At 38.4% G+C, this 26,905-nt stretch overlaps 2 protein-coding genes across 4 annotated transcripts in view; one reads left to right on the top strand and one right to left on the bottom strand.

The window, feature by feature from the left end:
• Nucleotides 1-289: 289 nt before the first annotated feature.
• On the bottom strand, nucleotides 290-12,912 carry ccnt2b (cyclin T2b). Of its 3 annotated transcripts, none has more exons than XM_081384136.1 (10): nucleotides 12,675-12,912; nucleotides 11,995-12,076; nucleotides 11,666-11,794; nucleotides 8,529-8,589; nucleotides 8,383-8,445; nucleotides 7,430-7,475; nucleotides 2,984-3,147; nucleotides 2,707-2,777; nucleotides 2,003-2,579; nucleotides 290-637 (listed from the first exon to the last, which is right to left on the bottom strand). In XM_081384136.1, exons 1-10 carry the CDS (start codon nucleotides 12,833-12,835, stop codon nucleotides 624-626), a joined length of 1,368 nt encoding a protein of 455 aa, XP_081240262.1. In that variant the 5' UTR covers nucleotides 12,836-12,912; the 3' UTR covers nucleotides 290-623. The 3 variants fall into 3 exon arrangements, with proteins under 3 accessions (XP_081240262.1, XP_081240263.1, XP_081240261.1); XM_081384137.1 differs by having other exon boundaries at nucleotides 290-1,000; nucleotides 12,675-12,884; XM_081384135.1 differs by lacking the exon at nucleotides 290-637 and having other exon boundaries at nucleotides 1,512-2,579; nucleotides 12,675-12,884.
• A 1,779-nt stretch (nucleotides 12,913-14,691) lies between these two features.
• Nucleotides 14,692-26,905, top strand: part of tmem163b (transmembrane protein 163b) — a 30,851-nt gene continuing 18,637 nt past the window's right edge. Inside the window, exons 1-2 of the mRNA XM_081385549.1 lie at nucleotides 14,692-15,182; nucleotides 16,231-16,350. Coding sequence (XP_081241675.1) covers nucleotides 14,993-15,182; nucleotides 16,231-16,350 — 310 coding nt within the window. The 5' untranslated portion in view covers nucleotides 14,692-14,992. The remainder of the gene's footprint in view (nucleotides 15,183-16,230; nucleotides 16,351-26,905) is intronic.

Genomic DNA, 26,905 nt, shown 5'->3' with positions numbered 1-26,905 from the left:
TTAAAATATCCTCTATAGGAAGTTTATCTATGTATCATCTCTTTACTCTTTTAATTCATTTTAACTATCATATATCTCTTTTAATATCTTTAATAACTTTTAATTTTCCTTTTATTTTGTGATTATTTTAATTCCTTTCTGTAAAGCACTTTGAATTGCCATAGTGTATGAAATGTGCTATATAAATAAACTTGCCTGTTAACAATACTGGCCTACTCAAACACCAATTAATTTTTTATTTTTTTTATTTATTTAATTAAACTTACAAAAAAAAAAAAAAGACAACACATTTTGATATGCAATTTTCTTGGATGTTTATTAGACGATCCAAAACATCATCCATACAGACTCATATCTAATACTATAATAAGAACTGTGGCATTCCAAATAAAATAAAATAAAAAGATGGAAACCTAAAAGTTTCATACAGTTCCAACGGTGGGCAAACACTGAGGCACAAACCTTTGGTATCTGGTGAAAGGAGGTTATAACAGCACAACAGGAGTCTAGGCCACATCTAGAGCAAAAGTGTCCTCTTTATCCTCATCAAAATCCTTCAAAACGGTCCCAAAGCTGTTTTGAGGGCATCGGACAGAGAACGTGAAGTTGACAGTTGGTTGATCTCAATGGCAGCCCACTTGTTAACCAATCAGAAGCAGCAGCCAATGAGGGGAGAAGACGGGAACAGAAATCAAATCTTAAATACTGAGGTCATAGAAAGTGGGACTGATACACACAGGCAGCTAAAATCTCTATCGTACAGTTTTAAGGCTCGACGTACACCGCAATGAACCGATCGGCTGAGAATTCTGGGATGCGATCTTGACAGTTCAAATCTGGCGCACAAAAAACAAAAACATCCACTTTCTTCTTGCCGAAAAAGGCATTTTGCTTTCCATTACCGTAAAAGGGTAAAAAAGAAAAAAGTAATTTCAAGCAAAATGTCCTCAAAATTATTAGACAACAGCCCTGGGCACGATGATGTCATCGGTTCAGCTTTCTAACAGAGAATAACAAAATAGATAACTTACAGTACGTTAAATTTACAATATATGGAAAGCATTATAATGGAATCTGTGTACAGGCATTTTTGTGAAATTTCAGCTATAATTTTCGAAGTTATGTTTCGACTGACGTTTTTCACCTTGAATAACCTCCAAACCTGAGCATTCGTGAAATATATATATACATGGATATAGCGATACAAATAACAGTGAACAGATATCTGCACCTTCCTTTTGTAAACAGCCACACATTTCTATTTTCATCCCTTTGATTAATGAAAAACAAAACGACCATCGTGAATCAAGCATGATGAAGTAAGAACACATACATTTTCACATCACATCGCGTTTTTCCAACTAAAACAACTTAAAATTACCAGAGGCATTTTGCAATCTCTCTTTAGCAAGCTCTACGACTCTAAGTAAGTTTTAAAATCGTAAATTCACAATTGTTGTTTACACGTTTACACTAAAACGCCATTACAACCTTCACTTGTAGTTTTTTTTCCTTTAAATTCAGTGATAAAACATGATTTAATCGAAGAGAGACTATGACATGTCACGGACGAGTGATTCTTGCATAAAATTAGCTCAAGAATGAAAAAAAAAACGCACGTTTTTTTGAGGTTTTGTGTAAAATGTTAGATTTTTTCCGCTAGTTTAGAAGTTGTGCGCATTTAATAGGGAATCAAGCATATTAAAAGTGTCTTCATAATCCATGTGTGGACCGTTATTTATTAAAGCAGCATTAGGCTCAGAACTCTGCCCCTCCCCCAGCCTCCTGTCAATCTTCGCCAAATGGGCGTGGCCTATCGGTTGATTGGCAGAGACGGAGGCAGAGGAGGAGTGGCTCTTGGAAGATCGGTGAGATTTGGATGAATGGTGGTGATGGTGGTGGTGGCTACCGTGTGAGTGTGAGGAGTCGTGTCTCGGTGCTTTGTGCGACGAATGTTCGCGGTGTTTCTCGCGGCTGGAGCGCGGACTGTGTCGGCTCTTACCACTGCCGCTACTCTCTGACGAAACCTTGATCTTCATTTTCAGCTCTTCCTGACTAGAGGAGCCGTTCTCCGACGAGGAAGGGTGGCGTCGTTTGAGCGACCCGCTCTTCGGCGCTCGCTCTTGTACCTGCTGTTGGGAATACTTCACCCTGATTGACGTAGACGGTTCGGACGACAAATGTCCGTGCTTTCGATGCTGGTCGCTTTCCTCCTCTTCGTGTCTGCGTCGATGCTCTAATTCGGCTGCGTGCTTTTCACGGTATTTCTCTAGAGTGAGTTTCTGAGGGGCGAGAGTTGCCGAGCCATGTCCGTGTTTGCTTGTCGGCGCCCCCTGGAGCGCAAGAAAAGCATCGGCGCTCTGGGAAATCTGTGCAGGAAAGCTGAAAGCGGAACTCTGCAAGTCCGACAGGCCGTTGAGTGACATCGATGCCCCATCCAATGGGAAAGAGGTGGATGGTTCTGAATACATGCCCCCTCTGATGTCACACATGCTTCCCATCAATGAGGTTTCCTGGCTCAGGAAGGAACTGTCTATTGATTGGTTGTCGAGTTTTGGTTTCTTGGCAGCTTGCGTGGCCTAAAACGAGAACAAAAATAGATAAAGCTTAAACTCTTCAATACTTTACCGTTTGAATCTATACTGATTGGTTATATTTTTGGTTTGTAGCTGTAGGTTTCTGGCTTAGCTGAGGATTTGTACATACCCGCCAGTTTCGGATTCTTTTTAATCTGCTTGGTGTTTTTTCCAGGATCTGTAGAAACTCGTGAGTCAGGTCTACAAAATCAGATTCAGATTATTTTATTTAGTGCCATGTATCTACAAAATCAAGAGACAAACCTAATATATAAAAACCTATGCTAAACGCATTTTAAATATGTAAATATATACATTTTTGTATTCATATATATATATAACTTCAACTAGTATTTTAATAATTCACAATATTTGAAAGAACAAAAGCCAAGTTGTGTTTGACTGACCGTCAAGCAACTGCAGAGTCACGGTCCGGTCCACATATTCCCACCAGTGTTTCCCATCTGAAGAAACGGGAATCTCCCAGTTGGACCACTTGCAGGCCAGGTGAATACAGACACACGCCACCACTGTGGGTTTATGCTGCAGGCAGAAGGTGGTCAGGTGCAGACTGAGAGAAGAGAGAGAAGAAAAGAGAAGAGACACAGAAAACACTCCATTACAAACAGAGGACATGAGAAACGCTTCCCTAGGAACCTAATTCAATAAACTCCTTCGGTTCATTTCCATTCTTCTTAGTTCATCATAATAATCAGGATTATTTCATGTCAAAGCTGATCATAGTCCAGTCGGATGCATGTTTGCTAGAATGCTGTTTGTCTGGTCGGCTGTAAAACAAAATGTATGTAATGCATGAAACAGATTCAGTCAACAAAAAAAAATATAACTTAATTAAATTAGCGTGGCATCAAATGCACAACACTCAACTGGTAGAGCATGATGCCAGCAACGACAAAGCAACTCAACTTCTTGCTTTAGTGACCAAACCAGCTCAAAGTCACCTGACTGGCTTTGAATGATCTTTTAGTCACATTTAATCATTTAGCAGATGCTTTTATCCGAAGTGACTTACAAATGAGAAGTTCAACCAACAATAGGGCAACAGTATACAATAGCTGTGAGTAGTCCCAGATAGTCTAGCACAGTAAACAAAGCAAGTTAATTAAAAAAAAAAAAAAAAAAAAAACTATACATTAATGGGTCACGTGTTGGCGGAAAAGATGCATCTTTAACGGTTTCTTAAAAATGGCTAAAGACTCGCAGGGCTCAACATTAACGCTTATCCGGGACTAGTAGATTTTTTGAAGGGGCAAGTGAAAGAAAATTTTACTTGCCCGACAGGACAAATTAATTAAAACTTCAGTGAGAAAAAATAAATAGGGAGGCACTGAAATGCAATTATCCCCGAATTGGTAATATTATATATCTGGTAACAAAGAGGCTGCTGAGGCTCTTTGTGAGAGACTTCTTATGGAGTAATCGAAACAAATGAGTGTAACAGCACACATAAAGAAACTCATAGAAGAAACATACTGAGGTAAAAAATCTAAATGTTGATTTTTTATTCATTTATAACATATATCATATAGTTAAGTAACATTACACGACCAAGAGGGACGTTTTGCCGGATATATTATGATTGCAAATGTTAGAATGATTTTATAGTTACTTACATTTTTCAAAATATTCACTGTTTTTGTTCCAAACTAAGATCAAAGCAGAACTATTGCAAATCTCAAAGAAACTCAGCTTTGTTTTTTTACTGAATGATTCGCGTTTTGAATGAATCAGTTGAATGACTCAATCACTCACTCATTAAGTGACTTGCCGCCACCTACTGGTGGTTTAGTTTAAAACAATAATTGTATTTTGCGCGCTCTTTTTATTGCCTTTTTTGTGCATCACATTTTAGTAATCATCATAAACGATGTATCATTCGAAAAATTACGAACTCGAAATTCATCCTGTGAAAATGTTACCATGGAAACAGTACTTTAAATTATTTTAACGGGCTCCTCCCCTAGTGGAAGGTGTCAGGTTTCATATTACAACATTTATTTTAACTGCTTCATAATCAAAACCTTTTCTGACCTTGATAAAACACATTGTCAGAAAGGTCTGAGTCTCAAGGTCCCTATTTTGTGATAGAAGTGATCTTTTGACAGAAATGTATTAATGTGTTACAGGGCCCCTGAACCCTGGTGGCTATTTTGGGTACAGCGCCTATAAATCTCAGGAACTTCAATTTCGTGATATCAACTTCAAATTTGGAACACAACGTGGTTAGATAAATGGCTTTGATTTTATAGTAACTTTAGAGTAAAAATTATTTAGTAAAATATAGATTTTATATAAAATAAAAAGCATTTAGTACAGTCCATTTGATTTACAGTAAATTTATACTGCCATAGCCTTTTCATACTTTCATTTCACTTCAGCAATAATCTGCTGAGTGCCTTCTTTAAAACAAGACCAAACATAACTGTATATTCCAAAGCAATCTTGAATTACAACCATTTAAGTCTGGATAGTGCATTTTCACGTCTATTCTCAAAAAGGGGGGTGACAGTTAATCTCATAATATTTATTGCACTTGTAATTTTGCAGTGTAAATTATTTAATTTGATTGGTAACAGCCCTACAGTATCTTATTATAATTGAATTTGATAAAATGTAAGAATTTGGCATGAAAGATGACATTTAATAAGGCTAAAAAAGGCCTTAATAAAAGGTAAATAACACCCTGAGGTGAATATAAAAAAATATGCAGATTTAAGTATGTAAATGCTGAAAGAACACTGATGAGAATATTGCTTCAGAATAAATTGTTTACACCGACAAAAATGTTGGATCTCAAAAAGGGAGCCGAGGCTACACTAATTCAGATACATTTAATAACATATTTTTCTCTACGCTTTGGCCTTCCACCAATTAGAAATTAAAATCTAGTTTCGACCTTCCGAATTAAAAATAATAATGTGCCGGATGTAGCTAGAGTGCAATAGGGATCTTCCCTAAATTAAGTTGCTATAAGGACAAAAAGCATTGGAAGTAATTAGAATACAGAATAAATTAAGTTTTAAAGTGAATTCATTAACGGTGCTTAAAACCAACAAGACATATTGTAACGAAATAGTTCACAAACCGTAAATAAATTAAATAATAAATAAATATGTATTTGTAGATCAAAATGACTTAAGCAGAATTATTATATAAATTCATCAATATCAAAATTTGCATAAAAAAACTTATACTATAATACTAGGGATGTCCCGATACCACTTTTTCACTTCCGATACCGATGCCGCAGCTTTGGCTATTTGCCGATACCGATATCAATCTGATATTTTTATTTTATTTTTGAACTAACACTAATAATAATAAAATATATGGAAGCACTTTGCTCAATTAGCCACATAAAAACATCTCTCTTAAATGGAGAACAAATACTTCTCCAGTATATAGTCCACAACAACAGTTGATAATGAAAGACTGCCACCCTTTATTCAAAAGACCTTGAGATATGTTTGGTAACTGTACCTGAATGAATTTAAAATTAATTTGCTATATTTCAGATCAATATATTTGTTTCCTTAAAATTTTAATTAACTTTAACTTTATTCTCATCTGTATAATAAATAATTTATTTCTGTATAAAATAATCAATGTAGAATGTGTAACTTCAAAATAAACAGATTAGTGCTCTGTTTTAGGACAAGAAAACCAATGCAATATGATGAATGTCCAAAAGATGAGAGAATTTTTGCTTTTAAACAGCGTGTGTGTGTGATTTTGGTTGGGTGACAGTTGTAGGTTACAGTTTGACAAGATTTTACAGTTTGACAAAAGCACAATGTTGTGTTTTACACAAATATAAGTAAACACTTTGCAGTTTTAATGATGTCCTGTATGAACAAAATGGCGGAGTATGTTTTTATGTTTCCACTGTTCGATCGCGCCCGCGCCTCTCTCTCTGACACACACACACACATTCCAGCATTGCAATCTTGACATCGCAGCCTGTTCATTATGCTGCGTTCACACCAAGCGCGAATAGAGCGTCAAATTCACGTCTATCGCATACTAACATAGTTCGACGCTTGAACATTTTGAATCCATAATTGAATCCAAAGCGAATAGGACGCGCATATAAAGCGAGCGTGTCTATGCACGTATCTAACTGTAGTTCCGCATTACATTAATGTGTATGCGAGTTTTATTTATTTTTATACCGTGTATTCTCCATGTAAATCCACGCACCGAACCGTGACGCACGTACAGTTTCGGTTCAATACAAATACATGTACCGTTCCACCCCTAATAGGTATCGGATCATATTTTTTTTCTCCCCGCCGATATCCGATCTAGCGTTCTGGGCCAGTATCGGCTCGATACCGATGACATGGATCGGATCGGGACATCCCTAAAAAATACTGTAAAGTTGGTATTGTGATGTATCATCCTGAATAAAAATATAATCTCTATGCTTTTTTTTATATTTAAGATATATACAATTATTTTTAAAATAATAATAATAATACAGCTTCGAGCAAAAAATAAACATGAAAAGAAATGCGGTCATTGGTACTTACCGTGACAATCTCTAAGTTTACACCTTTGAACTCTGAGCTGATATTCAGGCTACCAATTGAGTTATTGACCTATGCACTCAATCAAGATATCTCTATTAGCACCTCTACACTCCAGGCTGTGTATTCAACCTTCTGTGCCAACAGCAAGCCCTCCGTACATTACACCGCACTGCGCCGGGCTGGGCAGACAATCGCTTCGCCCAGGCGCGAGAGAGCGTTGGACACATGAAGGAGAACCCTGCCTAATAGGAAGTCATAGGGTGCCATGGCAGTGCAACAAATAGGGGTCAGGGTAACAACCTGTTGGTAGCCATGAAATAGGAGGTCTGGGCCAAGTCCTTGCTCGCTGAGGGGAAAGACAGAAAAGACGTCCCGTCAGATACAATCCAGTCAAAAGTACGCAGTGACTCTTCAAGCATGTTTTGCCTTTCTAAACTCAGAATTACAGCATGATTGTTTAGCATTAATTGTTTAGCATTAAACTACCATTCAAAAGTCTCTTCTGCTCAAGTCTGCATTTATTTGATCAAAATTACAGTAAAACATTTTAAATGCCTGTTTTCTGTTTTAATCTATTTTAAAATTTAATTTATTCCTGTGATGCAAAGCTGAATCATTCTAATATGAGGATTTGATGCTCAGTTAACAGTTCTTATTATTAATGTTGACAACAGTTGTGCAGCTTCGTATTTTTGTAGAAACTGATACATTTCAGAATTATTTGATGAAGAACAGCATTTATTTGAAATCTTTTGTAACATTTATTAATTTCTGTACCGTCACTTTTGATAAATTGAATGCATCCTTGCAGAACTATTATTATTAAATAATATTTTATTGTTTTATTTTACATTTTATTGTATTACTCATTTACTGAAAAGCAAAATTGTCACTTACAGGGAAATTTGTGGTTTAAATGTAAAATTACTTCTAAAGTCTAAAGTTGAAGTCAAATGACTTTTTTAGGAATATATTGAGTAAATATGCTTCCACTGTAGTTTATGCATTATCTTACAGAATAAAAAACATTTAAATTCAAAGAACTAAAATAAAATAAAGCACATTTTGGGGTTCCCATACAACACTTCTAAGAGTAAAATAATAATAATGAATAAAAGTCTGAAAAAATACATGAATGGAAGCCCAGCTAACAGCATCATCGTACATCTACAATGCAAAGCCAAAAAGGCAGAACGAAGTTGTGAGTAAAAAGAAAAGAGAGAAAGAGATGAAGAAAGACTGGAAGCATCTACCTCGCACTAGCTGGGAACATCTCACCACATCTGTGTGTGGATGCTCTATAGTTATCTCAAACCCTGAAACAAAACCACCGGTTAGACAGGACTCATGTGTTCACCATCAGGCAACAAGACGCTTTTATTAACAGATCGCCACTTACCGAGTGTCTGCAGCACTATGGTTTCCAACAGAACCAGCTCTTGGGCCTGCTGGAGGTACATCTGCAGTTCAACATGGCAAAACATCAAAAACGAACCAAATAATATACATCATATACCATTTATGTGCACTTTACGTCATGTTGTATAATGAATTATAGGGCTGGGTGCTAAAATGCGAATGATTGCTAAGTAATTTATCAAAATATAACAAGTTCGATAAAAGTTCGAAATAATGTTTAAGTGTTGTCAAAAATATCAATCTTTCAATATGCATCAATACCAAAATATCTGAAACAGTTCCAGTACTCCTTTTCTGCAGTATTGATACACCGAAACCAGCTGAGCACTGACTCTCTTCTCTCCAACGCCTAATTTACAGTTTGACACACACCCGCCTCCTCTCACTCACTTGTCTCATTTGCTCTGGTTAAATAGTGCTTGTACTGCGCATCATTTTACTCATTCCCACAGTACCACACCAAAAGCGCATGCACCACTGATCTCTCATAAAGCTGTCTGTCAAACAGCTCACGAGTACCAAAATGACTACTGTTCCGTGGCTTATGGCGCTTAAACGGTCAAATGCATACAAAATGATGTCAAAATGCCCGTCTTGGCAAATACTCAGGTAAATACTGACAGTTTTGGAACGTAAATAGAAAAAACGCATTTGTGTAACAGTATTGAATCTGTGCTTAAGCTCTTAAAGTGACAGCAGCCTAATAAACTTGCTAACGTCTGTCATGTTAATTAAAAAAAAAAAAGACAAAGAGAAAACCACTCACTGGTCTTGACTGAAAAACTTCTGTAACTTTAATGTAAGCATTAATCTGTATTTCATTTCTACAATGAAGATTATCCAGTGTTATTTTACATTTGTAAAAAATTTTTTTTTCATCTAAAAGTTTATTTGACAGTCTAGATTTATGATGACCTGTTTTGTGTATTTAATATTTAACGTATACATCATTTATTTGTTTATTGTATACAAGTGCATGGATTGGAGAGGATTTTGTTTAATTAAATTAGGGATGCACCGATTGGGAAATTCTGGGCCGATACCGATACCGATGTTTAACATAACAACTTGGCCGATGGCCGATGTCGATGCCGATGTTTTTTCTTTTTGTTATTTATTCCTTCTTTTGTGCCACGGAAACATACAAGTCTTTCGGCTCTTGATCACACTAAATGAGCACAAATTCAATCAGACCAATTTATGAAACAAAAAAACCTTTAATGTCACTTTCTGGTTGACAGTTATAACCTTATTTATGGCAAGTTCTTTTTCAGTTGTTATGAAGAGCATATGAGAGAGAAATTTGGTAATCATTGTCTGACCCAACAAAAAAAAAACATTATATTCACTTTATTTTTCGTGTTCGCATTTATGAGGGAAAAAACACGGGTGAATGTTCATACCAAAATATGAAATTTTAAGAGCGCACGCGCTCTTCTGCCTCGAGCAGAGAGAGAGAGCCCCGGCCGCGCGCGCGCTCTCTCACTCTATTCAGAGCGGTCAAGCTTCCCCGTACTTTTTGACAAGCGCCCTTGACAGGGCGGCCAGAGCTTCTTTGCAGCTCAAGTCGGCGGCGGTGTGTACAGTTAACGCTCTATCTGTTGACGGCGCTGAGAGAAACGCTCCCGCCACTGGAAGAAGCGGTCGCCACCTATTTGTGTCCTCCTGCGCACCCATCAAAGCCGTGCAGAACGTCTTCAGCACTCGTGGATCGTGCATACTCCGCCGCTGCTTCTGCTACACACCATGGTCGTTCTTTTCTCGAGAAAAGGAGTTTTCTCATAGCGTTTGCAACGCAATACTCGTTCCCTTATTTCTCAGGGAACCGAGGTTAAAGTAACCGAGTACGTTCTGCCTTCCGTTCCACATGAGTCAGGTAACAAAACTGACAAAAATGTTTTTTATTTCACCCCAATGATGATATTTCATATATTTCTCACATTTCGATCAATATATAGGCCTATATAGGCTATAGTTTTAGCTATTTTAGAACAAATTATGAGCTTATTGGCGAATTATTTATTTTTTTTTTTAAGTTTTGGGTGGGCCTGTTGAAAAGTGGGGCCGTGCCTGAGCTACAAGGACATCGTCTTTTAAAACATAACCTGCGCAGCGCGAAAGAGAGAGAGAGAAAAAAAAAATGCGTCATTGTAGGCCTACCCAGCACTTCTGAAAATGCACTTCCAAATGCGTCTCTGTCCCCAGCATATCAAACCAAACTGACACCCATATGTGACATCGGCGAATGTCATTTTTATTTCCCGATGGCCGATGGCAGTTAACGAGGCAAATATCGGCCGTTACCGATGTTCAGCCGATGCATCGGTGCATCCCTAAATTAAATGTTAATAAATGTTTAAATTAAGCAATTTTCTGTGTAACTTCTTATTAACGGTTAGATTTTATGAGATGAAGGGGGTAAAAAAAAAAAAAAAAAAAAGGATAATCGGCCAAACATATCGGCCAAAAAAAAAAAAAATCGGCATCATATATCGGCTGCCCTAGTTTCTAAATATCGGCATCGGCCAAAGGAAAACCAAAGGAGAGGTTGGGTCGACCTCTAGTTATACATGTGGTTCTACCTATGATAATCATGAACTAAATGTATGATACTATGGATAACCAATGGTTAATTTTAACAAAAGTAAAGTCCTAACTGAAACAAAATATAATTTTACCCTATGAGGCTGTTTAAATTTTTACAGATGTTACCATTTTTGTTAATGAACAAATTTACATCGGCATCCTAATTCAAGATACTATCAAATGTGAATTTCAAAGAGACAAAACAAAATATTAATATTACGACCTGTACTGCAAACTGTGCTGAAGATACGCATCAAAGTCAGAAAACACAAATTTCTTTTGCTAAGGAAAAATTAATGAAAAGTTGTCAATATTCTACCTCAGATTAGTGAAATTTCATGTTCTGACAATAAAGAGTAGATTAAAACTACAATTAGCTGTCTGGTTTCTACAAATTGGAAAAAATATTTGACATTTATCGTGATAATTATCTATATCGACTGTAATGAAAATTTTATCAATAATTTTTTGGGCCATATCCCTAGAAAAAGTGGAGCGAGAAACTACATTACCCACAAGCCTCACACTCACATTGCTCTTGGTGTCCAGCGGAGGGTCTTGAGGGTTCAGGCAAGCATGTGCTACTTTAATAACATGTTCAAGTTTCCTGGGTTGCTCCTCCACTTTAGCAGCCAGAAACAGAGCGGTGGGAGAGATGATCTGATTGAAGAGAGCAAACAAATACAATATTACAAAAATCAGAAAACAATCAGGTTACGAATCGCACCAGTGCTGCCAATTAAATTCCTGTGAAATCCTAAAAATACTGTGCATACGCAGGTCAACAAACACACAGAAATAAATATGAACATTTAGAGTGATCAAATCATAATCAATAAAAAAAAGAAAAGCATACTCACATTTCTATGGAATTTCGTAAAGGAATTAAGCATGTAAAATCGGTGCATATAGACGATTGATGTGTTGATTGTAAGCTGGGATCTGCAGTTTCATCAAGGAAGAGAAACACTACAAAATAACCTACAATATGCAATATAATATAGAACAATTTTATACTAATAAATAATAAAAAACAGCTCATAGAGCCAATTTACACTAATAAATGTGAAAAAACGATTATTAAACTATATTAAAAGGGAAAATACATTAAATAGCATACTTATATAAGACAACACGCATTGAAAACACATCTTGTTTAGCCTTCACATAGTTAAGTCTCAATCACTCCTAAACCCATAAAACACAACAAGCAACCTCATTATGAGAGTAAAAATCTGATTAAATTAGGTAAAAATTATATTTATCCAGAAATACGGTTTAGGTCAAGCATAAAGACACTGTATCACCTTCCTGTCATTCACACACGTCTGTTTCACACACCAACTCATGTGATACCCCAAAATACACTTTATTATGCATTTAAAAGTCGAACTGTAAAGAAATACGGTGTTTTGCGTGAATTTTAACGCGTAAAACATCGTATTTTGGCCGGCACATTTTTCACTTGATCAAAAGCGGCAGCGTGCTAATATGCTAACGGCTAACTCAGTCACAGCGCTGCTGTTTTAGAGAAGGATACACGTTTAACCGCTGTCCCATATCCTGAATTAGGTTGGCGGCTTGCTGTCGGTATGAGAGCTCGCGGTCGGGCTCGACTCCGCAGCGGCGGGACGGCGTGTTTTCGAACTGTTCTCGGGTAAAGAGCCATTTGCTGGAGCCCCGCTGCACCGCCGCCATCATCCCACCCGCTTCCGCCCGCACTGCGCTCTACATCACCGTGACGTCACTGGGCGCGAGGGCGAGCGCTGCAGCGACATGAGCTGGATGGAGGCGGTACGTGACATATTAAGCGTAGCGTTCAAGATGGGGGTCGACAACTCTTTCCCCCGGTTTCACAGGCACAGTACTTAATTCTAGACTAAAATCCATGTTTTTTAACCGAAAGCAACTTGTACTGACATATCATCAAAAAATAAAAAATAAAAAAAAGTCTCAAGACTTTTAAAGAGCTGTGTAACTTTTTTGCCGTAAAGCATAAAAATACCATATGTTTGCAAAGATTTAGGAAATATGCTTGTTCACATACTTGTTTCTCTGAAAAACAATGTTACAGACAGTTTTTTTTTTTTTTTTTTGTCTTTGAAATGTGCATTCTGTGTTGGAATGTTGTTTGGGTCTGTGTGACTCTGCCCACTGCCAATTTACCCAGTAGTATTTCGCTATACCGGAATACCGGTGGTAATTCGCTATACCGGCGGAAAACAGCGTATTGCAGCTATGGAAGCCAGCAAACAAACTAGGTCAGAGATCACAGATTTTACCCGACCTAAAAAGCCTCGGCATCCATCTAAATCTCTATGAACGGGAGCATATTAAAACACGGATAAATCAACTTACATGTGTTTATATCTCCTCACCTTCCATTGTTAATTGCGCTCGGTCTTGTTGCGTGTCCTCAATCTGGAAACCCGTGTGAGCGTCGAGTCTGAGGAAGAGGGGCCGGAGAAACAACCCTGTCTAATATTTTGAATTTGAACTGCAGTACCCATTTCAACCACTAGCTGTAAATCTTACATAATGCCCCTTTAAAAAAGCTACTTAAATGCCCTAATTTAACTCAGGCCTATTATAATAATATATAGGCTATGCATATAATAATAACAATCAAACGATTAATCGCATCTTATAGTTAAAAGTTTGTTTAAATAAAATGCAGAGGTGGACAGTAAGAAATTACATTTACTTGAGTACTGTACTCAAGTAGCCTACACTTTTTGAGTAGCCTATCTGTACTTTTGAGTATTATTTTTTCTGGAAACTTTTTACTTCAACTTCACATTTGAAACTTTTTACTCCACTACATTTGTGTCCAGGTCCTTGAGTAGAAAGTAGTAACGTCAGATTTTGGTTGATGATTTTGGTTGCAGGGGTTATATTTTGAAAGTCGGAAAAGGTTGGACATTTTGGTCGGAAAAGTTGTTTCAAAGAAATGTAGGCTATTACACATTTCTTTGAAACAACTTTTCCGTAACCAATGTTACATTATCTTATATTAATATTATTAACATGCCACTCAAAAGTAATTTCGCTTTTATTCTAGACGTGTAAATTAACAGACCTTTTTTTAGTTTCGTAAACTGCAATAATGACTTTGTCACACAAGATGTCGCTAAAGCTCCGCTACTGAATTGATTTGAATTGTAATCTATCTATCTATCTATCTATCTATCTATCTATCTATCTATCTATCTATCTATCTATCTATCTATCTATCTATCTATCTATCTATCTATCTATCTATCTATCTATCTATCTATCTATCTATCTATCTATCTATCTATCTATCTATCTATCTATCTATCTATCTATCTATTTTTACCAGATAAAATCCATCCCAATGTATAAGGTTGATGAACTGTTAGCCTACCCCAACAATTTTGTATAGGTTAATCGTAATAATATTGTGCCAAAATGAACTAGCTTTTTTCTTTCTTTTTTCCCTCCCATTTATTTTCTTTCCATGTGTTCCTTCAGATGTACTATTCACATAAGTGGTTACTGTATGAGTTGAAGTGTGAGGTGTTTGTTTAATATGCACACAGACAGATGTTTGTTTGGTCACACGACACCAGAGCTCCCAGACGGATTCTCTAAATTCCCACTACTTTTATTTAATAATAATACTTTTTACTTATTTTGAAGAGCAAGCTTTGTTTGTAAAGTGCACGCTGTGCTTCACACGTGTGTGTTTTTAATTAGAGTGTGTGTGTGCGTGCGCGCTCGCGCTCGAGCGAATGATGCGCTGAGGCTCTCCAGCAGTGCGCATCTCCTCCGCTCGCGACCAGGTGTCACATTCTTCGGATGCTTCTGACCATTTGAACCCGGGACCGAGTCATCATGACGGACCCTTCCTCAGCTGCTGACCCCAATGCCGGTCCTGTAGACCCCGGTCCAGGTGCTCCTGCTTCTGTTCCGGATCCAGCCGTAGTGGATCCAGGATCGATTCCTGCAAACGGACACCATTCGAACCTAGCAGACACTTTCAACATGGAGCAGCAGATGAAAATAGGAGAGCCAGATGACAACGGTACGGAGTTCCGGCTTAAATACTTTTAATAGAGTTTATTTGCATTGAAAAATACATGTAAAGCGGAGCACGGGGCAAGTTGTCACACGTTTACTCAGGGAAAATTGATCAGGGTTGGTTTATTGGTTTAAGTCAGGTTCTGTACACAAACATTAAAGTCTTGACTACAAAATTATATTAAATAAAGCATTTTCCACAACATATTACATTTATTATAGGCTAGTCAATGCCTAAAAATATATTAGCCTACATTATACAGTAGCCTATATATAAAAAATAAATATTTGACCTCAGATTTAATATATATATATATATATATATATATATATATATATATATATATATAACTATTAAAACTAAATCTAACTATTGTTTTGCATAACGTGTAATTAATTCATTGTTTAAAGTTACAGCATATTAAACGTGTGACAACTTGCCCCGAACATATTCTGTGACAACAGATTCATTCATTGCATAGCTGATTCTTTTCTGAATGAATTCTTCTGTGATTTTATTGTGCTCACTTGTCAAAATGTCACTTGTCATAATTTGGAGAACAAAATTCACAAAACAGATATTTTCGAATTATGCTTTAAAGTCGGTATGAAATGGAAGTTGCGATTGAAAAAATAAATGTGGGCGGGACTTGATTTTGTCCATGGGGAATTGATTGGATGGTTGTGGTTTGCGGATCTTATGTGAGTGGATCTTATGTGAGTGACAGGTTGCTAACAAGGGCACATGAATTTATACAAAATAATGATGTTCACGGATAAATCATTTATAATAAATACTTCAGTAGGCCTATTTCATTAAAAAAAGTAATGCTGACTTTAAATCAAAATACAGAAACACTCTGCTAAAGAAAACAAGCATTTATATAATTGGACTTTTGAGTCAAATCTTTTGAGCCTGTGACAAGTCTGTTTCATACACTTTATGGACTTATTTCAGAATAAATGGCATTAAATTCCTCTGAGACACATGTAGGATGTGTTTAGATGTGAGGAAAGATGGCGTAATCTAACCGAGCACTGTCCCTCAGCAGGTCTTCTGGAGAGCAGTATGCGTCTGAAACCCCACGAGGCTCAGAGTTACAGAAAAAAGGCGTTATGGGTATCGTGGGTCTCCATTGTGGTGACGATGATCTTAGCCATCGCTGCGTTCAGTGAGTATCTGGCCCTTCATCTAGAGCATCATGAACCCCTTGATGATACAGACCTGTATGATGTCATATCCTGTTTTGAAGATGAGCTCTTAATTCTTTTGTCTTTTAGGACTGTGATGTAGTTTTAAAGGACAAGTTTTTTTTATGTAGTTTTTTATGTAGATTTCTGTAGTTTTCTGTGGCTGTTTTTTTATAGTTTTTTTTTTTTTTTTACATAGAGCGTAGAATAATCATTTATATAATACCTAAATTATTTAATTCCATACATATATATATATATATATATATATATATATATATACAGTATCTTTTTTCCCATCCCATCCCATCCCATCTTCTTCCGCTTATCCGGGACCAGGTCGCGGGGGCCCAGTCTGGAGTCTGGAGATGCCCAGACTTCCCTCTCCCCAAACACTTCCTCCAGCTCTTCCGGGGGGACACCAAGGCGTTCCCAGGCCAGCCGGGAGACATAATCCCTCCAGCATGTCCTAGGTCTTCCCGGGGTCTCCTCCCGGTCGGACGTGCCTGGAACACCTCCCCGGGAAGGCGTCTAGGAGGCATCCGGAACAGATGCCCGAGCCACCTCAGCTGGCCTCTCTCGATGTGGAGGAGCAGCGGCTCTACTCTGAGCTCCTCCCGAGTGACCGAGCTCCTCACCCTATCTCTAAGGGATCGCCCAGCCACCCTGCGGAGAAAGCTCATTTCGGCCGCCTGTATCCGAGATCTTGTCCTTTCGGTCATGACCCACAGCTCATGACCATAGGTGAGAGTAGGATTGTAGATTGATCGGTAAATCGAGAGCCTTGCCTTGCAGCTCAGCTCCTTCTTCACCACGACAGACCGGTACATCGACCGCATTACTGCAGAAGCTGCACCGATCCGTCTGTCAATCTCCCGTTCCATCCTTCCCTCACCCGTGAACAAGATCCCAAGATACTTGAACTCCTCCACTTGAGGCAGGAACTCTCCACCAACCTGAAGTGGGCAAGCTACCCTTTTCCGATTGAGGACCATGGCCTCGGATTTGGAGGCACTGATTCTCATCCCAGCTGCTTCACACTCGGCTGCAAACCGTCACAGTGCATGCTGAAGGTCCTGGTCTGTTGAGGCCAACACGACAACATAATTCGCAAAAAGCAGAGACGAAATCGTGTGGTCTGTTCCTCCTGAATCCGAGGTTCTACCATCGGCCATATTCTCCTCTCCAGTACCCTGGCATAGACTTTCCCAGGGAGGCTGAGAAGTGTGATCCCCCTGTCAGCCAAGACAGCCCCACAACATCCAGAGACTTAAGGTACTTGCCACCGAGGAGCTTCTTGACTACCTCAGTGACTTCAGCTTGGGTGATGGATGAGTCCACCTCCGAGCCCTCAGCCTCTGCTTCCTCAATGGAAGACGTGTTGGTGGGATTGAGGAAATCCTCAAAGTATTCCTTCCACTGTCCGACGACATCCCGAGTTGAGGTCAACAGCTGCCCACCTCCACTGTAAACAGTGTTGGGCACTGTTTCCCTCTCCTGAGGCGCCGGACGGTTTGCCAGAATCTCTTCGAGGCCAGCCGATAGTCCTTCTCCAAGGCCTCGCCGAACTCCTCCCAGGCCCGATTTTTTGCCTCCACAACCACCCGGACTGCAGTCCATTTGGCCTGCCGGTACCCGTCAGCTGCCTCAGGAGTCCCACAAGCCAGCCAGGCCCGATAGGACTCCTTCTTCAGATTGACGGCATCCCTTACTTCCAGTTGCCGCCTCGACAGGCACCGGAGATCTTACGGCCTCAGCACCGAGTGGCCGCGTCGACAATGGAGGTGGAGAACGTGGTCCACTCGGACTTAATGTCTCCAGACTCCCTCGGGATCTGGTCGAAGCTCCACCGGAGGTGGAAATCGAAGATTCCTCTGACAGGGGACTCGGCCAAACGTTCCCAACAGACTCTCACAGTACGTTTGGGTTTGCCGAGTCTATTCAGATTCCTCCCCTGCCATCGGATCCAACTCACCACCAGGTGGTGATCAGTTGACAGCTCTGCCCCTCTCTTCACCCGAGTGTCCAAGACATACGGCCGGAGGTCGGAATAAACGACCACAAAGTCGATCATTGACCTCCGGCCTAGGGTGTCCTGGTGCCATGTGCACTGATGGACACCCTTATGCTTGAACATGGTGTTCGTTATGGACAAGTTCAGAAGTCCAATAACTGAACACCGCTCGGGTTCAGATCATGGGGGGCCGTTCCGCCCAATCACGCCCCTCCTGGTGTCACTGTCGCTGCCCACGTGGGCGTTGAAGTCCCCCAGTAGAACGACGGAGTACCCAGTCAGAGCACTTTCCAGCACCCCTTCTAGAGACCCCAAGAGGACTGGGTACTCTGCACTGCCGTTCGGCCCGTAGGCCCGTATATATATATAATTAAATTATATATATAATTTAATATTTTTTATAAATAAGATATAAATATATTTATATAATATAAAATATTAATATAAAATGTATATATTTATTTTATATATTATTATATAATTACCTGTAATTATATTTTAATAATACATATTTTATAATTCATTTAATACTTATAAATTTATTTACACATTTTTTCACCTCTGACCCACATCTGCATGTTGTTTGGTTCCGTGCCACAAGCTTGATACACAAGATCTGGTTTGACTGGTTTCTTCCTGGTTGTTCTACAAGATTACTTTGATAATCGTCACTGAAAGAAGATGCACAGGATAAACACAGACATATGGGAACTTTGACAACCAAATACATTCATAGCACACTTTATTCTCAGCTACAAATACAAAATATTCTCAGACGTACAAAACTGGGAGACTGTAAAAATAGTAGTCATATAATGGAAAACAGTATCTTGCTCTTTTGTAAAATTTACTTTAAAGGGGCTTCAAAAGAGCTTAATGTACTGTGGAGACAATTCTTATGTTTTCAACCGCATACTGGCATACTCTCCTTATTTCTGTACTATATAGTATGCTTTGAATTTTCCTGGATTCCTGGATTACAGTTGCAGTTTTCTGGAAAACTGTATCCCAAAATGCAGTGCACTTAACTTGACCTTCCATTTCCAAAAAGATCAGAGAAACGTTTTAGGTTTTAATCGGCATTATGCCACAAATGCTTTTGATAGAGCTTAACTTGAACCCAGAATATTCCCTTAAATCATTAAGCTGGGATACTCAAGTTTGGTGTTACGAAGACTGTTGTTGTTTTCTCAGCACAAAGTGTGCTTAATCATTTCATAGACCGCTTCCAGGCCTTGTGGTTTAATCTTGGAGCAGCTGATTTTAAGCAAACAGAAGCCCTGCACTGGATTTAATGTATGATTTTGAAGGAATGGTTTCTTACTTGGTGCTCCATCCCTCGGGAACTAAATGACTCACCTTACACTTCCAGAGTTGGACGGGGACTCTGGGACTCACGTTGCCAGGCTGTGAATATTCTGTCACATAGCAACTCCAGAGCAACGACGCTTGAGAGATGTTGTCATTTAAACTCCCCTCTATCAGTAATGGCTACAATTTAGCGGAAATGATTGCAGACAGCTGAGGGCAAAATGATTGAGATAGAGTTCATATTTTTGGTAAATTAATGTGTGAAAACACAAAATATTTAGATTTATTCTACATTGAGTCATGGTGCTTGCTTGAGCCATTAAGCAACCACCTAGCAACACTCAAGAAAACATTAGCAAGACCATAGCAACACCTAGCTTCATAGCAGCTAGCTAGCTTATTTTGTGATGAGCAGTTGACTTATCCTGAATAGTTACAAAATAAATAAACAGACATAAATCTTGATTTGAGTTGAATTTTGTGGGAGAATAAAGAGTGCAGAGTGATAGAGGCACAGTTTAGTGTTAGCATTAGCTTTTAGCATAATTCTAAAAAAAATTGTCAGAAAGCCTCACTTCCTCTCCAGCACACTCACTTCATGTTCTTCGTTCATTGAACCTGCACTTTTAAACACACACAGACTTGAAAACTACAAGCAAATATTGATATGCAAACACGCTGGGAAACTAAATATTTGATCAGTGGTTAACTGGTAGTCAAGGAATGATTTGACAAGGCGTTGATGTCTTGAACATGCATAAAAAAAAGTGAGTGAAACTTTTATGCTGAGTTGAATAAGTGTTGCTGTTAGTTTTATATACACAATACATGAAGGAAATTACACGTGTTAGCATGTGAAATATAGTCACCGCCACAATGCTACAATGTTGTTGGTGGCTGCTTTAGCATTCCTATGTGGTTCCTGGGGTGTTCGGGGTGGTGTATAAGCCGTTGCTAGGGTGTTCTAGGTGGTTGCTAAGCTGTTTGTATGTGGATTTATATTGGTCCATGTCCAACCCCAAGTATCTGTGATGTTTTCCCCCTCGTCATTGCCAGTAGGTTTGAACTTAAAATGTTAAGTTCACTGAACTTTATTATTACTCTGTAACTTAAACTGACTTATCGAGTTGACTCTTGTATAACTTATATAAAAAGTTGAATTTGCTTAACATATTTTGATGAGTTACAGTAACTTAAAACTGTTGTCATAACTTATTGATCCTACCATCAATAAGGCATCTATAGAAATGACACTTGCCCCTCTTTAATGTAAGTCTGTGTGATTTGTTTCGCCCATTTTTTCCATTCGCCTCACATAAGGGCATGCATTTAAACACCACTTTTTATAAGTGCCCTAGCATATAGAGAACTCAAAGTTACTAAATATTCACTAAAAGCCACGAAAATCCCACCTCGACTTCCACACAGTCTTCAAGAGCATTAGCGTTATGTTTGGGTACTGTGCATTTGGGTCAGTATGGGTTTTGAGAAGATCAAATCTGGTGGATTATGGTTTTAACCGAATTATCCTCGAATCAGTTCAGATAAAGTGTCTGATCAGTTTACTGCCTGGCGGTCTGAGTCTTGCTATCTTCGCTGAAGCGCTTGTGAGTTTACGCTATCTGAAGTGTAAGCGGGACGGCTCTTTTTTCATTAACGGCTGGGGGAGGAGAAGAAGAGAAATGGTCTAATATATGCCAGACTGTGAGATCTGAATTCCCAGATGTCTCGAAGCTTCCAGTGCAGCCAATTAACACGCTCTCAGCGACAGAGTGTCTTCTGCTTCACACACTCGCACAAATGCGCTCGCATACCTCCAAACTTAATAAACATGTCTAGAAATGCATCTGCTGCGGGGAAATAAGCGCTATTTGCTGCAATGAAATGTGTTTAAATGTCTGTTCTTGGAGGATTTACTGACTTCAAACTGAAGAAAACTAAATTAGTGTGTGTGTGTGTGTGTGTGTGTGTGTGTGTGTGGAAGATTTTCTTGCGGCACAGAATGTAAATATCACACTGCGAGGAGAGGTCACAGATAGAGGAGGGGTAGTTCACTCTCATATTAATGCATTCAGCACTACCAGCCTGTAAAAGCCAGCATGCCAACTCCCATAGAGCCCCGTGTCTAAAAATAAAAGATGGAAGACAGAGAGAGAGAGAGAGAGAGAGAGAGAGAGAGAGAGAGAGAGAGAGAGAGAGAGAGGTGGAGGGTGCTTTGCCCTCTCTGCACCTCCTCTGTTTTTTTAAAACATCAAGTGAGTCAAGTAAACGGGTTTGTGAAAACAACTAGACGAAAAGCTAAAAAAAGTCACAGTTTCAGAGTTGGTAAACAGTCTGAGGAATATCTACTGGAATAGAATATCTTATATGTTAGCTTTAACATATTAGTTTTAGCATTAACATTACAAACATTAGTGTTAGCAATAACATTACAATTAGCATTAGTGTTAGCAATAACATTACAATTAGCATTAGTGTTAGCAATAGTAGGCTATAGGTTTTATAGTATTGTAACTGAAATCTGCTCAAGTTAACATTTCGGTTTTAGTATTAGTGTTAGCACTTTTTAGTATCTGATATCAACTAAAATATACTAATTTATTAGCTTTAACGTATTAGTTTTACAGTGTGTTGTACATGGGTGTGTGGGTGTGGTCACTGAACCACATAACATATACCGGAAAATACAGAGAACTAAAGAAACTCAGGGCTTAAATACACACAGGATTAATTAACATAACCAATCAAAAACCATAAAGACAATCTATTTATTCAACTATTACTATCTAAGCATGTAGAAAGTTGCTACAGGTATTAGCAATACCATTAGTTTTTGTAGTAGGCTATCATAACAACAACACTGACCAGTCAAAAGTCTTTCATGAGACTGCAGAATTGTTTCTTGAAAATGTCCTGTAAGTGATAACAACATGCAAATGTATTCACCAACTCTGACACAGAAACTAGATCACATTCCCTGTTTTGGTGTGTGTGTGTGTGTGTGTGTGTGTGTGTGAGAGGATGCTTTTGTGTGTGTCAAAAAGACAGACCGAGCGGAAGACAGGTTTTTTTATAGCAGCTGTTGTGTTGGATTTCAACATTCTGCAACTCACCAGCTATACAGATTCTGCCCTATTTTCACAGACACACACACAAAAAAACACCTAAAAGAAAGCAGACAAGGCTAGCTTCCTTGAGCAGTCAAGGACAAGATCTTCAAAGAGTTTTATACATCATGCGCCACTGATACATCTGAGAATAACTGTCACAACGCGGTCGTTGCCGCATAGCAGCAGCATGTTCACTCACAGTGCGATACGTGTAACAAACTGGAATGAAATAGATTTTACACGTTCTCATGAAATTAGTGTTGTGATATTTTTTGTCAGAGCACTGTATGAGTTGTGCAAGTTTGCGTGGTGAAACGTGCAACGTGAATGTGCGGAAAGAACGCTAACGGTCATGTGACAAACGCCATATAAAACGTAACCAAATCTAATTACCAAATCTAGTGAAATGCAAACAGCCAACAATAAGCAAAGTTTTGTGAAATTCTATAAAAACAGGGTCCAAAAGTAACTTTAAGATAAAAACGTTACCAAACAAATCTTTTGGTGCCGCAACTTGATGAGTTACGATAAATTGCGCAATAGCTATTAAATCTTGTTTCCACCAGGACGTAAAAAAGTACAGTTTTTGAGTTTTTCTCAAAATTGTGAGTTTATATCTCGCAATTCGGACTTTATAACTCACAATTTCGAGTTTATATCTCGCAATTCGGACTTTATAACTCACAATTTCGAGTTTATATCTAACAATTCTGACTTTTTTTCTCTCAAAATTGTGTTTATATCTCACAATTAGACCTTTTTTCCTCAAAATTGTGTTTATATCTCGCAATTTGGACTTTATAACTCCTAATTTCAAGTTTATATCTCACAATTCTGAATTTTTTGCCCAAAACTGTGATTTTATATCTTGCAGTACAGACTTTATAAATCGCAATTTCAAGTTTATATCTCACAATTCTGACTTTTTTCGCAAAACTGTTTGTATCTCACAATTCTGACTTTTTTCCTCAAAATTCTGCGTTTATATCTCGCAATTTGGACTTTATAACTCCTAATTTCAAATTTATATCTCACAATTCTGAATTTTTTGCCCAAAATTGTGATTACATATCTCGCAGTACAGACTTTATAACTCGGAATTTCATGTTTATATCTCAGAACTCTGACTTTTTTCTCAAAATTGTGAGTTTATATCTCGCAATTCGGACTTTATAGCTCACAATTTCAAGGTTAAATCTCACAATTATGAGAAAAAGTTTGAATTGTGAGATATAAACTCACAATTGCATGAAAAAAAGTCAGAATTGAGAGTTATATCTTGCAATTCTGACTATTTTTCTCAGAATTGTGAGATTTAACCTTGAAATTGTGAGTTTTTGCAACATTGACTTTTTTTACACTACAAATCACACTGCGCATACTACAATTTCAGTTTAATACCAAACTAAAACTAAAACTAAATCACATTAAGGGCCAATGTTTCCATTATGATCTCTGAACATATGTTCTCCAGTTTTTTTAAAGGTTTTAAAAACTTTTTTTTCCCTCTTGGTATCCCCAAACATTAAAGGGATAGTTCACTTTGAAATTAATTTTTGATATGTTTTAGCTTACCTCAAGGGCATCCAAGATGTAGGTGTCTTTGTTTCCGCAGTAGTTTCAATTTTGATATTTTTAGGTCAAACCGTTCTTGTCTGTCAGTCATATAATGCATGTCGATGGTCACTGTTTCAAAACACAAGCTCAGAGTCCAAATTAAAACAATTCCCCATCGTCCAAATTAAACAATTCCCCATCATAAGTACACATTGATGGCCTAAGACACGAAACGAGCGGTTTGTGTGAGAAAACGAACAGTATTTATATCGTTGTTACCTCTTGTAACACAGCACACGTCCAAATGATCTGACGGCGCGGGCGGGTATAGATATATTCATAGATGTCGCCTTGGCTACTGCAGTTCATTGGAACGAAACCGTAGCCAAGCGACATCTAGTGTATACATCTATACCCGCGCGCGGGCGGGTATAGATGTATACACTAGATGTCGCCTTCGCTACTGCAGTTCATTGGAACGAAACCGTAGCCAAGGCGACATCTATGAATATATCTATACCCGCCCGCGCCGTCAGATCATTTGGACGTGTGTTGTTTTCAAGAAATAACAACGATATAAATACTGTTCGTTTTCTCACACAAACCGCTCGTTTCGTGTCTTAGGCCATCAATGTGTACTTATGATGGGGAATTGTTTAATTTGGACGATGGGGAATTGTTTTAATTTGGACTCTGAGCTTGTGTTTTGAAACAGTGACCATCGACATGCATTATATGACTGACAGACAAGAACGGTTTGACCTAAAAATATCAAAATTGAAACTACTGCGGAAACAAAGACACCTACATCTTGAATGCCCTTGAGGTAAGCTAAAACATATCAAAAATTAATTTCAAAGTGAACTATCCCTTTAAGGGAACCTTCCATTTTAGCGTTTTAGAAGCATTATGGGAATGTCAGTTTTGAATGTCCTCTGGACATTCTGAAACAGTCGGACGAATGTCCAACTAAAATGTTTCAGCAAAAACATTCCATAATGATATACGTTTTTGTGCTAACGTTTTGGGAAAATTATTAAAGACCTGATAACGTTGAACGAACGTTCTATTAATGTTACTGGAAGAACGTTTATTCATAACTTCTGAGAACATTCCCTGTTAGCTGGCTTGTTAGTTAAGTCTGCATCTGTGACTGATTGAAGCTGATTTCTCGCCTGTAATCCTGGATACACACAATACTTCATTGTGATCCTACGATATCCTACGGTTTTTCAAGCTTCATTATTTTCTTGATCGGCTCGGGCCGCAGTATCAGCACTCCTTGTAGAAGCTGCTGACTTCACTTGAAAATCAGCATAAATATGACTTCTTAATGAGCAGGGAATGGTTTCAGCTTTCCGCAGATACACAACTCTTCATAAATCCTTTCCTGTTACCCAAGATGCTCTGCATGTGGTACAACTAAACTCCTGAAGTTCGTCGTAAGATTAAGATGTAGACGTTGTTCACGAGACAATGTGTGTGGTTCTTTAGAGCGTGTCCGATGGGATTCTGTGGGACAATGAATGACTGCATCGATTATAAATGTTTTATTGACACTGTCGATGTGTTTCTTGAGCTTGGCCTCTTGAGGACTTGAAATCGGCCGGCGCGAGTCGTCTAAAACAGAGTGGATTTCTCTAAAAGGAACAGAATTTATATTTAGAAACTGCTAAATCTTTAATCTCATGCCGCAGCAGCTCCGTTATTCATTTTTAACAGGGTTTCTGAGGAACAGAGAGTGTGTGTGTTTGTTTTTGAGTAATGACTTTTGCCATTTGAATGTGTGTGCAAACTTTGACTAAAGGCATGTTCACACCAAAAGCGATATCTAACGATAACTGTATCGTCATAGTTATCGTCCATGGTGTGAACGGGCCTAATGCTGTATGATTTGTACTGAATGCAACTCTGGCAAGACTGGACGTTTGCAACATCACCTTAATTTCATCCCAGCTGACAATTTTTGGTTCCTAATTCGTGGTTATAAAAGAAATAGAGAAATTTTTTTGAACATTAGGAATTGATAACCAAATGGGAACCATACGCTAATGTTAGGGAAATGTTCTGATACTTCTGCACCACATTTAAACTATACTGTACCATACTACACTCTAACTTCTTTAGTGCTGTACTGTACAATCAATTGGGAAATAGAAGCACAAACAGCCCTGAAAAGCAGATCTGGGTACCTTTGAGAGTTTGGCTGACCCTGTAGAGGTGGATGGAATATCTCGGATCGCTCATCCAGTCTCAGGATAGAGGATTCAGGTGCATTAGAGGTCAATATTAGGTCGATAACTGGACATGAGCCACAGTGCTGTTTGGGTAGCTCAGATCCACACCATGTGCTGACATCACAGTGTGAAGAGATGAAATCTGATCCAGGACACTTTAGCTGCTGGAAATCATTCAGACGCACAGCTTTACAGCAGAGGAATGCATATATATATATTGTTTAGGTGTATATTTGAGACAAACACTTATCAAAATCATTATTTACAATATACAGTTGCCTGAATGCTGGAGTGGTTAGTCATTGTG

Source organism: Scardinius erythrophthalmus (genome assembly GCF_964197995.2).
Source record: "Scardinius erythrophthalmus genome assembly, chromosome: 14".
Taxonomy (NCBI): Eukaryota; Metazoa; Chordata; class Actinopteri; order Cypriniformes; family Leuciscidae; genus Scardinius; species Scardinius erythrophthalmus.
This window is presented reverse-complemented; position numbering and strand designations above follow the sequence as displayed.